The sequence below is a fragment of the Sordaria macrospora genome, chromosome 1, assembly GCF_033870435.1.
Source record: "Sordaria macrospora chromosome 1, complete sequence".
NCBI lineage: Eukaryota > Fungi > Ascomycota > Sordariomycetes > Sordariales > Sordariaceae > Sordaria > Sordaria macrospora.
Window position 1 is genome coordinate 1,989,873 of NC_089371.1, and position 13,174 is coordinate 2,003,046.

Consider the following 13,174-nt stretch of genomic DNA (forward strand, 5'->3'; position numbering starts at 1 on the left):
TACCTCCTGGAAAGCATCATTTCCGTGGCAGCCAGCCCACCATCATCGTGGAGTCCAGGCTGCGTCTAAACGCCCCGCCCTCCAGTGGTCTTCCCCAATGGCAGCATTGCGCTTTTCCGTATTCCCGCAGCGGTCATCGATTCATTGACAGCTTCCCAATTTTGCGCAGGTCGCCCCCCCTCGTCGTCGTAGCCCGGGGTCGGGGACCGAGAATACCCAAAAGCCCTCAAGACCCTCACCCAAGATCCAGCCGACTGCTTTAATCCATTGACCTGCCTCTTTTCCTCCTTTCTCTTCTCCCTCCCTCGCCCCAGCATTCGTTCTCTCTTGAGACCAACAGACACAGAGAGAAGAACCTACCGACACTTTTTCCAGGACACCGACAACAGAACATCTCCACTCCGCTACGACCAAATCATGCTGCTATAATCCGCCCACAAGTCCTACAGGCCACAACAACCAAGACACCGGTTTAGCTTTCTTGCCCTATTCTTTTAGGAACACTCAACAACCTGCCCATTCGACCTCCATTTCCACTCTCTGGCCGCCAAGCAGTGTGCAAGCCAACCAGCATTTCAAAGCTGTAGATCCCGGCCGTTTTTGTGCCTTCAACCACCCGCGCCACGCTCATCGTCCAGGGCGACACGAATCTCGCCTTTTAGCAGAGCTCTCACACCTGTGCGGTCTTGGCAGGGAACGATACCTTAGTTTTTGGTCCACTGAGACAACTCACACACGGCAACTTTTATACCGGACAGACAGCCAGCGTGCGTATAAGAGCATCCGGCACGCTCCGCCCCTCGAACCAGATTTGCAACAGCAACAGCCGACCGATTCAAAGCACCATATTCGCAGCCAGGCCGTCCCGGTAACGGAGACGATTCTCAGCCAGAGCAAGGTTTGTGTGGGTGTCCCTGCAGCGAAGCAGCACAAAGTTTACTGTCAAAGGGTTCGGGATTTGGTGATCGGTAACACCGATCCGCTCAAAGTGAATCCAGACGCCCAGCTTTTTGGGACCGCAACGACGCCGCTTCTTTCACCAGCCCAGGCTCAGGATTCGTTCCTTGTTCGTTGGGGTGCATACGGACTGCTCTCATATTTGGGGCTCCGGGTTCTCGGCTCCTGTCTTCTTTTTTGGGGGGTCACTCTTGCATCCGTTTTGGACCGGCACCTGCTTCTGACTCCGTCAGTGTGGTGTGCTGCCCTGTTCTCGCTGCGTAGGTGGCCACTCATATCATCAGCAGCCATCACCCAAAACCCCCCTTCCATCTCGCACCGAAGGGAGACCTTGACGTAAGGTATTCCAGTTCCAAGCCAACCCCGCGGGCCACTCCATTCTTCCAGGTTGCCTGTGCCGCCTGCCCTGCTGGACGCTGCACGCTCCCACCTCTTCTGAAAAGACCCCCAAAGCTTTCCACCATGGCAGCCTCGGTGCTTGCTGCTGCCCCTGCGGCTACGCAGACTTCCCTAGAAGGTAATTATCATCCTCCTCCCACTTGATGCATACACATGGCTTTGAAAGGCCACCCTTACTTTACTCTCTTTCACTTCATCCCGCCCTTCCTGTTCTTCCTCTTCCTCAAGCTTTTCTTGTCCGTCCCTTTCAGCTCCTACCTTTCAAACATTACCAGCCAGTATCCTTGCCGCCTTGCTTTACCCGTCGAACAGTATACTCAACGTTTCTGTCCCCAGATCATTCTCACGCCTCGCACTCCGAGCCCAATCTTTCCAGGACTCAGCCTTCGCCGCGTCAATATCCTACCGATTCTACCAGCACAATTCCCGAAGAAGGCGATGAGACTGAGAGTGACGCTACCAATGAGCCTGTCACTCCTGTGAGCGGCCGCCAGTCCCAGGACTTTCACGAATCCCTCGTCGCCTCCGAAGCTCATCCGAGCGACGACGACGACGTCATCTACGGATCCATCGTTACGTCCGGCAAGCCCCGCGCCTCCTTCTCGGCTGCCTCTGCAGTTAGCTCGAAAAGCACACTTAACCTCAACTCACATTATACTCCTGCTCCCAGGAAGAACTCGATTGCCGAGTCGACTGCCACCACCACCGGCCGCCGATCAAACACTTTCAAACGCGCAATGTCCGGCATCTTCAGGCGCACGGCCTCGACGCTGGAGAGATCCGTACCCGGTCTGATGGATCACCACGGAGATAGTGCGGTTCTAGACCCCCATCCTCACGACATGACTCAACCACGAGATATTCCCGGCCGCCGTTTCTCCCTGGCCAGGAGTTCCAACACCACGCGGTCAAACACACCTCCATCGCCCGGCTCACCGCTAGAGATGAACATCATGTCCAAGGAACAAGCATCAAGTCCGACAGTCCCAAGTCCTGATGCCTTCTTCGACAAGAAGAAGAGGGCAACGACAGGCTTGGGCCTCCGTTCACGCGCTATTAACTTCATTACCAACAATGCCTCGCACGACGAGGCGAAACACATGCGTCGGCCCCTCCGTCGCCGTGCTAGCAGTTTCGATACCACGAAACGCGAAAAGTCGGCAAAATCCAGCGCTGCCCACCCGCAGGTGGAGATGTCAAGAGCGCCTTGGGAAATCCCCGCTCCAACCGGCACCGGCTTGAAGGCCAGGCGTTTGAGCTTGAGCCTGCCCGACGACTTTACAGTCGATGTCGTCGATCTTCTGTCCGAATTCGAGTACCACAACAAGCTCCTACGACGCCACGCCACCATTGGAAAGGGTGGATCAGCCAAGGTTACCCTCGTATCGCGGAAGGGGCAACCGGACGAGATTTATGCTGTCAAGCAGTTCCGAGCAAAGTCGAGTTCAGAAACAACGGAAGAATACCGCAAGAAGATTCTGTCCGAATACACCGTTTCAAAAAGTCTTCACCACCCGAACATCGTCGAGACCATACGCTTATGTACCCACCATGGTCTATATAGCCACGTGATGGAGTATTGCTCCGAGGGTGATCTCTTTTCCTTGGTCCAGAAGAAGTATCTTATGTCAGAAGACAGGGAGAAGGACCGTCAGTGCCTCTTCAAACAGCTAGTACAAGCTGTCAACTACCTCCACTCGAACGGAATTGCGCACCGCGACATCAAACTCGAAAACATTCTGATTACATCCGACAGCAAGCTCAAGCTTGCCGATTTTGGCGTCTCGGAGGTCTTCAGCGGCAGACACCCTGGAGAAAGGGAAGCCGGTGGTCAGTGTGGTCAGGGTATGGGAGAGGTGCGTCGCTGTGCCGGAGGCTATCTGGGCAGCTTGCCATATGTGCCCCCCGAGATTCTCGAGAAGGTCGCCGATTACGATCCGCGCGCCGTTGACGTTTGGGGCGTTGCGGTCTGCATGCTCGCCATGACATTTGGCGGCTCCATCTGGAATCAGGCGACTCTGACTCCCTCGGACGGTTCCAAGCCGGATGTCTGCTACGTTCAACTAGCAGAAGGCTGGAGAAAGTGGAACGCGAAACACGCTGGTCAGACTGATCCGGTCCCTGCGGATACTGACATGCCACGTGCAAAGTTCATGGATTTTGCCGTTACTCACAACGGACTTCGTCGCCTCCTCCTCCAGATGCTTAACCCGAATCCCGACAAGCGCATCTCGATCACCGACGTCTTCAACAGCAGATTCGTCAAGAATATCGAGTGCTGCCAACTTGAAAGTTACGAGGATCCATCCAAGACGATTGATGCCTCCAAGAAGGGATGCTCCGGCAAAGGCGCACCGCAAAAGATTTTCTGTCACAACCACTTGCCCCCCAAGGGACATCATATTGCAGCTGTCATCGGCAGAACCTGAATGATCAATACTTTTTGTGGCTTAGAATAATCTAATTACGAATAATTTCTTCACCTTCATCGACGCTATCAGAACAACCATAGCAGCGACGCAATGCGCGCGCTTTTGTGTTGATTTTACATTGCTCCTACCGGAGTTGACTACAGTTCGACGCTTGGGCGCTCTCAGTATTTGATTAAGAAGGAATGCTTTGCACATGCTTCATTTGGGCCAGAGAAGTTCTATACATGGGCGTTTGTGGGATTCAAATCAGCTATGCGCTGTTCGTGGGGTGGTTTGATATTATGGGGTTTGGCTTTTGGGCATGGTGGTTTTCTGTTGTCTTACCGGTTTGGAAGAGCATTAAAGAGATCGGGGTTCGAGCGGTGCATCTTGGAGTGGGCAACGATCAGATGGGTTATTATGAGACACCAAGCAGAGAGCATCATCCAGATATAAGGAAGCGGGAAGAAACAAGTCCTTAAGGTGTCGAGCGTCGTATATGTGGATCGCTCCTTGAGCTGCGAGAATACGGTCAGGCGGAAGGAAAGAAAAAAGTTCAGATTTCAATTACACCCTCTGCATTTTCCCTATGAATCTTTTGGTTGTCAATTCACCTTTTGCTGCGTTCCTTGCTACAGACCTTCCCTTTTCCCCGCTTTATCCGCTAACCACAGTACCTCTACTCTATAGAGGAGGGGGGAGAAAGAACGCGGGGGCCAGTCTCATGCATTGGGCTCACTCGATTGGACCCTATGGGACGTCTCGGTCATCGTTTTGATGCTGATTCTTTCTCGTGATATGTGCCACTGGTCAGTGACCCTATAACCGATCATTTACGATGTCCAAATCAAGACATGGCATGCAGCTATTCACACCATCTCTACGCTACGAAGGTAGGTGATCACCAAAGTCGAACGGCGCCCACCACTGACCTGTGCAGTGTGTGCATGGCCTTTCGCTTACTTGCCACTTTATCCCTCAGCTGTCGTCACAGTTCACCTTCAGTTGAATGGCATGCTTTCCCACCCGTTTGCCCGCTTTGGAAGCATTTGGAAGTGAGCGTGCGCGCATGTGGTTCGTGATCAATGCGACCCGGAATATATACCTGCGTATAACGCTACATATACTCGTTCTTCTGCAATTCTTGGGTGAGTGAATAAAGGTAGAAGGCGCATAGATTAGGTACGATGCATGTCTACTAGCTATCTGGCAGCTGCTTTATCGAGGTATGTAGATATCTGCATATCGTGTTCATGACAGAGCCTGCAGAGCAATGCAGACAGCTTCGAATCCATCTGCAACCATCGTGATCTGGCTTTTTCTTTGGAAAAGCGAGTCTTCTGGCCACTTCACTATGAAGCTGGCTGGACTTGGAGAACGCACATATCACAGGCTACTACTGGAAGCCAAGAAAATGACTTGAACGCTCAGGGAAGGTCGAACGCAATTACTTGGCACCAAGACCATCCTATCCCAGAAGGAAGTATCTCTTGGCTTTTTTGTAATTGTTGTTGATGCTGGTTTTGATTTCTCATGCCAACTCTTTGCAAGGGCATCTGTTAGGTAAACTGTTGAGATGTTAGTCAAAGTGTTTGTTTTCTTACCACACTTTCAAGTTTATATTGCTTGGCTATCCCATCATGACTTTCGTAACCGGTGACGCCGGTCTTCACCATCACAACGGACAATCTTTTATACCACCATAGAGGTATCCAGACGACCTCGACTGCCCGCCTGCCCGCCTGCCCGCCTGCCCGCCCGCCCGCGATCGTCATCAATTCTTCCCTCCGCCCGTCCGTCCGCCCAGCCGTCATCATCTTTCTGTCGATGAACCCCTTTTCTCCAAATCCGGCGTTTCCTTCCCTGAAGTCTTCAGTTGCATGCATATGCCATCCCACACACCACCACTGTCTTGGCAAGCAGAACGCTACAAACCAAAGTTGGTTGTCACTCAGGAACCAGAACCAGAACCAGGTCTGGAGAAACTCGAACGGCTGGACTGCTCTGGAACGGGTGGGCTGTTCTGGAAGGTGCCACTGGCTCATTATCTGTTATTTTCCTGTGAATTGAGGCACAGTATTACACTGCGTTCTGCTCAGCTCTCGCCACACCGTAACCTGACCAGACGGACCAGAGGGAGAGCAATCGAGGTTGACTGCTGAAGCTCGATCGGTCTCAGTCAGCCAGTTTGGCCTGAATTGCAAGCCAAGACATGTAACAGCAAAAGGGTAGGTACTGAGCTCCCGGTTATGTACTCGGTTATGTCTTGTCCGTCGATTAAGTTCAGTCAGTTTGGACGTCATGGTAACACGAAGAACAAGCCCGGGCGGGCCTGCAGAAACCGAAGTAGGTACTCCATCACCAAAGATGCGAGCAGTTACTTGTGAGCTTCAAGGCTGATCGTGAGTACAGGACCAGTCACTAGTACCTTAGTTCAGTCCACTATAGTCATCTAACTGTCTCACTGGCCCAAGTGAACAAAGGAAAGAAGACCACGATGTCGCGGACGGCGGCAATATAAGGGGGGCGCGTCTGGGCCAGAGGAAGGTTCTGCACCAGCCTCGGTTCCTACACCAGTCTGGCAATCTGGCACAGATGAACTCGTCTGGGCCAGACGATTGAGGAGGTCTTCTGATTGGTCAGAATTCTCGGAAAAGGGATAAAAAGCCAGAGGACCTTGGAGGCTTGTACAGCAGTCTTTGGCTTTTACCCTTTTGCACCCAAACCTGACCAATCAGAAGCCTCCGTTGAGCAACTTGGTTAGTTCTCCCACCTAGGCCAGCCTCGCTGACTGACTTAAAAAACCAGACTGGCGTAGCGAGGCCTGCCTACGCCAGACACCCTCCTCATACTTCCGCTGCGGTATCTCTGCGGTTGCCTGACGGTTTCAAGCTCACAACGGTTTCCGAGAAGAAAACCAGAAGGTCTCCTCAGTTCGCGGTCACCAAGAACCCTCATTCGGTAGGAACCATTTCATTCCGATATGACCGGTACCTCCCCCGGGAAATCTGTTAGAAGGGGTAGTAGAGCGATGAAATTTCACATAATCAAAGATTGGACCTCACTGACAGAGATACATCTGTCCTTTCTCCGAGCCTTCGCTCCTTCCTTAGAGGTGTACTGTCACCCCGCTGGGGCCTTCATGTTCGGTTCGGGAACTAAAGGAAAGAGCACATGCAGGCGGCCGAACTCTTGGAGCAGGTGGGGCCGGGTGTGTTTGATGATCCTGCTGTGTCGTTCAGTTGCCGACGGAGCGCCTCTTGAACGATCACGATTAGGAAGGCGCGGTCACGGCCAAATTGTTGACCGTGCAGTGAGCTACGAGCAACGGCTTTAGATTTCTCGGCACAGTCGACACCGGGGCGGCTACTACGACACCTTCAGTTCGCTTTCAGTTATAGAGCTGAGCAAGAAAAGAGGAGTCCTGCAATTCTGTGATAGTTCCAACCTGATTATGACGATAAGTACTTCCAACAAGCATACAACGAACTGCAAGTACCTCGTGGGCTGGCTCCCAAGTGAAAATCTTCAGTTACTATCTCAAGTCTGCCGCACTGAACATCATATTCGCTTACGCCGATATAGAAAAATGATAGCTCGCTTTCCTCGGCGTCTTCCAGAAGAACTGTCGAAGCACCTCTGCATCCTAAACCTGCTAACCTCCGATTCATTCGTCAAAATAATCCTCGGAATGGTGTGCGAGTGAGCGTGATTGCCAAGTTCTTGTTGAGTGCCCGCCCCTGGTTAAGGTGAGTGGCGAAGAGAGAGTTGTACCCTCGAGTCCTTGGTCCCAAATGGTACACTACCGTCTGATCACGCCGTTTTTCGGCTGATGCCAAGAAAGTTTACTACTACACATTTTTCGCACCGCAGTCACCGACTACATCGGGCAGTTCGGGAATAACCTCATCTCACCTCACCTCGATCATTATACTTGGGCATGTCCACAAGACTCGGCTAGAAGTATGAGTTGTTCCACGGACACACGCTACCTTACATAGAGGTACTTTTCATGATATGCTCTGGCTCTGAGCTTTCGCAATATTGTCTTCAGGCAGAAAAAACTACAATGGCAAGTGCCTGAAACGGCGTATAGAATGATGGCTAGACGTAGGTACATACCTCTACCTTACCTCTACGTTCTTCGAACTGGGTGGGTAGTGCTTGAAAGGACACTACGTCTTTAGAGACTTATAGTTCCAATGATCTCTCCCCCCTGTCATATGTGAAGCTCTGTGCGCAGAGCTCAGTGTCCTCCGACGGACGGACGACCACCTGCGGCAACGGGTAACTGTGTTGTCCGGTGATATATCAAATCTCACTTACCTGGGAAGGACTTAACACTATAGCCGGGGCCAAGTAACTCGGCACGTGCGCAAAACTGAGTTCTTCGGACTACTCATCTGACAGTAAGGTACGTCTAAGCCTGGGCGGGAGACAGTAAGATAGTTGAGACATGTAAGCCGTAGAGATGTGTACCCTGCACTACTAGGTAAGTTACTCGCTCCGACATCTGAAGGCAATGTCTTGACGGGGTTAGGACATACATCAGATCGGTAAAGCGTGAGGCTATGAGACTCGAACGCCGTGGACGACACCATGATGGGCTTGTGGGAGGCGAAGAAGCGAAGTGTGTTGTGGCCTCTGAACAAGACGGTACTGAAGCGCTTGAGATATGTTGGCAGGAACGCCGTTGAGATGGCATAACGCAGATTCCACAGCACACCTGCTGCTAATTCCAAAAATGCCGAGTTTGAGAAATGCTATATTTGTCTACACTAACTAACCTGCCTGTAATGACCAACTTTTTGTTTTCTTCGAAAGAGGCTCTAGATTCACGTTCTGACCCTTCCAAACATCAACCTCTCAATTAGCAGCCATGTCCTTAGGACTCTTCTTCCTCCCAGAACTTTTCCCTCCGTCTTCCCTGTCCTAGTTCATCGACTCTCCATCCAAATACCCCTTCCTCCCTCCTCTGAAGCGTGCTAGGAATCGTGAGCTGCCCCAGATGAAGACAGGACAGAAACCCAACGTGTCCTATATCTTCCACGAATAGCAGACTAAAACACGGAAAGCGCTTGATCCAGTAATCATTAACCCAAAGAAGCACTGTGTGGTTTATCAAACGGGAAACGACAAACTCGCATTCCATGACTTTCAGCCAAGATGATCATCGATAGCCATGCCACTAAAAAAGCGCAAACCCGGGTGCCTTATGTGCAGAACGGAGCAACCCCAAATCCATCGGCGTTGCCATAATGCGTCATATATATAGTAGCTTTGCGTGCCCAGGGCTTTCGTTCGAGCAGCGGGTAGTTATCGGCGCCACAGCAAAGTTTGCGGCATGCGTTCCTAACAGCGCCTCGACTGACAGAAAACAGATTGGTGTATGACGTGGTATAGGGGTATAAACACCATTTAGCTGGTTCCGTTAGCAGCCGCGGCAGCTTGTTGAGCGGCAGCCTCTTGCGTATCCGCCTGCTGCAAGACAGCCGAAATAACGCTCTGCTCCTCCATGCTCAAATGTTGTACCAGGCCAGCATAGTACTGGGGCTGCTCTGCTTGGAGCTCTGCGAGGATGTTAGCGCTGATCAGGGTTGGGTCACAAGCACTCCGATAAAGGGAAATACTCACTCAACAGAGAAGTCTTGAAGATGGAATAGGGGTCAAGCTTGTCAAGCGGGGATTCGAGAAGAACGCCATCCTCGCCGAGTTCGTCGTCACTATAGTCGAGATCGGTACCGGAGAACTTCTGCGCCTGAGCAAGGTGAGTGTCAGCAAGATCGCGGATCTAGAGTCATCAATACCGATTCTGAAATAGGTGTGTTTTGTTGGACTTACCTCCTCGTTGAGGAACTCCAGATACGCCTCACTCTCGCCCTTGATGTCTCCAAGATCCTCCTCCTCGGCCTCTTCACCGGCATCCCAGTTGTTCTCATCATCATCCCACTCCTCATTCTCGTCGTAGACACCTCCGTCGAGTTGATAGTCGTCCTTGAGCGCTTCCTCACGGTTCTTGAGAGCCGTCGGCAGGCTGTTGAACAGAGAGGTGATGCCCTGGAGAAGCCTTGGCCAACCAACGGCAACAGTAGGGGGAATCTGGTCAGCAGGAATACTGATCAAGGCCACAATGGCCACAATGCAGAGCTTCTTGTCATGAACGCGAGAGAAAGCGTCCATGCTGCTGAACCAAAGGCTGAAGAACTTATTGGTCCAGCCTTGGGATTCGAGAATCTGGAGCGTTAGAAGAGGGTTGTAGTAAACGGCATTGATGACCATTTCCATCAAGTGGATCTTGTAGCTCTTGACCTTGACATCCTGAGAAGTGAGGACGTTCATGGCCAAGCCAATGAAGCCCTGGACGCACTGGTCGATATGGCCACGCAAACTGAGCATCATGGCTTCAGAAAGCTTGCAGGCGCAGATTCTATCACAGCCGCCAACCTTAGTGTCGTTGAACATGTCCTGAACCATTTCATACAGCGCCTGAATGTACTCAGGCTTCTGAACAAGCTGGGGAGCGCCGTACTGCACAAAGTTGTCCAGCGCGGGAAGCATGTCCTCCAGATACAGCTCGGCCCCAGACTTGAAAGTTGTGTGGATGAGCTCGAAGGCCTGCCACATGTTGGGGGAGATCTGCTTGGCGGCGAAAGTACAGCTGTCGATGATTTCGAACACTTCATTATAGAGGTCGTAGAGCTTGTTCTCCAAAGTAATCTGGATAACAGGCATCAACACGCTCTCAATGTGAAGAAGGACCTCGGGGGTGCTCTCAAGGGTGAGGATGAGGGTACCGATTGTCTGCAAGACACCAAGCGCAGTTATGCTCTTGTCATCGAGGTAATCGCCAAACTCATCCTCAGCACCATCCCGCCTCTCGTTGTTTTCCAAAAGCTCGCGGACGATGCGCAGGTAGGTGTCGCGCAGCTGCTCGCTGAGGGCCACGGCAAACGGTGTAAGCTCAGTAGCGAAGACCTCCACGAAGTCCTCCATAACATTAGCGAGGGCATCAATATCGGCTTCGTTGGCAAGCTTGAGAAGCTGCTGCATAACGGTCGGGATGTTCTGCTGCATGCTGGTGCGGATGATCTCATGTCTGATCATGGGCTGCAGGGCCAAAGCAGCGGTCACACGGACCGGCAACTTGGGGTCGGCCATGCAGTCGAGGATGTGACGGTAGACGGTGAGAAGGTTCTGCTGGTCCTTGAAGTCGAGCTGCTCAAACTTTTCGATGGTGTCGCAAGCACGGGCTCTGAGGAAGCCTTGAGGGTTGGTGAAATCCGGGAAAACGTAGCGAACCAAGAAGTATTCCACCTGGTCGGCAATAGGGGACTTCTTGCCCAAGATAACCGGAGCAAGAGTTCCGATCATGCGCAGCGCACCCTCCTTTGCCAGGTGGTTCTTCTGGTCCTCTGGCGCCTGTTCATACTGGTTGACGACTTCGTTGACGAACTTGAGAATCTCGAACGTCTGCTTTCTGCGCGCCTTCGTAAGGCTCACCAAAAAGTTAACAGCGGCAACGTCGGGCGCGGAGACCTCCTCAAAGAAGTTGAGTTTGCGGTGCAGGTATTCCTCCGGCTCCTCCTCGAAGTTCTCCACGTCCTCTTCCGAAAGGCAGAGAACAGGGAAGATGAAATGAGTGACCAAATTAGTAAGGTGAGGCTTAAGATGTGTCCACATCTCCTTGGGACGAATGCACTCGTCAAGGAAGACGAGAGTGTACGACAAGCACGGCCGGCTCAACCAGACGGTCTTGGCTACCCACTTCTCGATCTCAGCAAGGTAGTGCTTGAGGATTTCGGGAGCAACCTGGGCGATAAAGTTCTTGGCGAACTGGAGCAACTGACCATCGGCTCCCTTCTCCATGATGTTATGAGGGTTACCGTATCTGTGATAGGGTCAGTCTCGGAGTTGTGCACCCGGTAGAGCATGGAAGATGCAACATCATAACTTCTTACCTGATATATAACCTATTCAGGTTGAAATATGCCCACTTCTTTGCCTTCCACCAATGGTGGCGTTCACGTCCCAACGGGTCGTCCTGCATAGCGCTCGCGGGAATCGGCTTAGATACGGTACGGAGGAAGATGGTGCACCATCCAAGATTGACGGACTGCTCGCGGAGGCAGGGGGGGAGTTCGAGCTATAGTGACCCAGTCAGCAATTCATCCTGTTACCATGTTTCCAGTAGACATGAGAACTCACCCAGGCAGTATGCTTGTACGCCTTGAGAGCAATGTGTAGCATCTCGCCAGCCTCCTCGCTATCCTGGTTCACCAACTCATCGCAGACGGCCAACAATCTTGGGAAGCTGACTTCGACAATCTTTTCGAATTGCGCACGGTTATCGGTATCGCTCATCTTGTAGCGGAAAGACCGGCAGATAGCGAGCAAACATTGCAGACCAGCCAGGACAGCGGGGGCGTTATTGGCGTTGAGCAACTGAACGGTGTAATCCATGAAGGTCGGCCATCGCTCGGGGAAGTCGAAGTGCAAGATGCGCTGTAGAATAGGGACCAGCTGGTGGCGGACCAGAGTCTCGGAGCTGGCGAGAATGGGCAATAACCGGTTGCGGAAGCGTTCCTTGGCATCTTCGTCCAAAACCGCCTCTTGGGGGTAATCGTCGGAGCGCTGCCAGGCGCGGTTGACTCGGTTCTTAAGGTAAATAACGGCTAGAGAGAGAGGACGTGAGCGCTTGCACCAAGTGAAGTGGGCTATAAGAGCCCGTGTAGGGAAGCGAACTGGCAAGACATACTTGAAAGTTTCAGGTTCACATCCTGCTCTGTCTGGAGGAGGTCCAAGAGGACATCGGTGAAACCGACTTGTTGCTCGGCCTGAAGTGAAGACTTAATGTCAGCAACGCTCCTGTTGTTCGTAGTCTCATGTCCATGTGGAAGCGGGGTGGTGATCAGAAGTCGAGGGTGTGCTCGTGAAATGGATGTCGGGCGCGGACGGCTGGGTGGGTGAAGCACGTGGCCACGACGACGGCTACGAGGCGTTGCTATGTTGGACGGCGTTGTTGTGTCATGGAACGACAAACTCGGGCTCATAGTCGGACTGGGGGCTGATTACACTGAAGGGCCGGAGTCTTTTCGAGGTGGTCGGACGGCGACTTGGACGGGGTTTGATGATGATGGAGGACGGCTACACACGCACCTGCTTAAGCTGGAGTTCAGCCCTCCGACGAACGTCGGCATCGGCGTCGAGGGTCGCGACGATGCAACTTCGAATGGCGTTCGCATCCATCTTGAGGTGACTTCGTTGACGGTCAAATTCTGGCGGACTCTCGCATCAACACGGACACACCTATCCGGGGAGGGCGAGTGCGTAGATGGGGGGGTTTGGTGGCAGGCAACAAAATCGCAAAACAAAAAGCCGGAGACGGGGTTGAAGTTGTTGCGGTTGAG

The 13,174-nt window shown here is 52.5% G+C and overlaps 2 protein-coding genes across 2 annotated transcripts; one reads left to right on the forward strand and one right to left on the reverse strand.

The window, feature by feature from the left end:
• The first annotated feature begins 413 nt into the window (after window positions 1–413).
• On the forward strand, window positions 414–3,807 carry SMAC4_05389 (uncharacterized protein). The gene is made up of 2 exons (XM_066090280.1): window positions 414–1,474; window positions 1,693–3,807. The coding sequence occupies exons 1-2, from the start codon at window positions 1,420–1,422 to the stop codon at window positions 3,783–3,785; spliced, it is 2,148 nt and encodes a 715-aa protein (XP_065945538.1). The 5' UTR covers window positions 414–1,419; the 3' UTR covers window positions 3,786–3,807.
• A 4,234-nt stretch (window positions 3,808–8,041) lies between these two features.
• Window positions 8,042–13,013, reverse strand: SMAC4_05388 (uncharacterized protein; the record flags this gene model as incomplete). Its single annotated transcript, XM_003347041.2, has 7 exons — window positions 8,042–9,337; window positions 9,402–9,525; window positions 9,609–11,655; window positions 11,726–11,910; window positions 11,973–12,439; window positions 12,523–12,601; window positions 12,924–13,013. The coding sequence occupies 7 exons, from the start codon at window positions 13,011–13,013 to the stop codon at window positions 9,186–9,188; spliced, it is 3,144 nt and encodes a 1,047-aa protein (XP_003347089.1). The 3' UTR covers window positions 8,042–9,185.
• Between the last annotated feature and the right edge of the window lie 161 nt (window positions 13,014–13,174).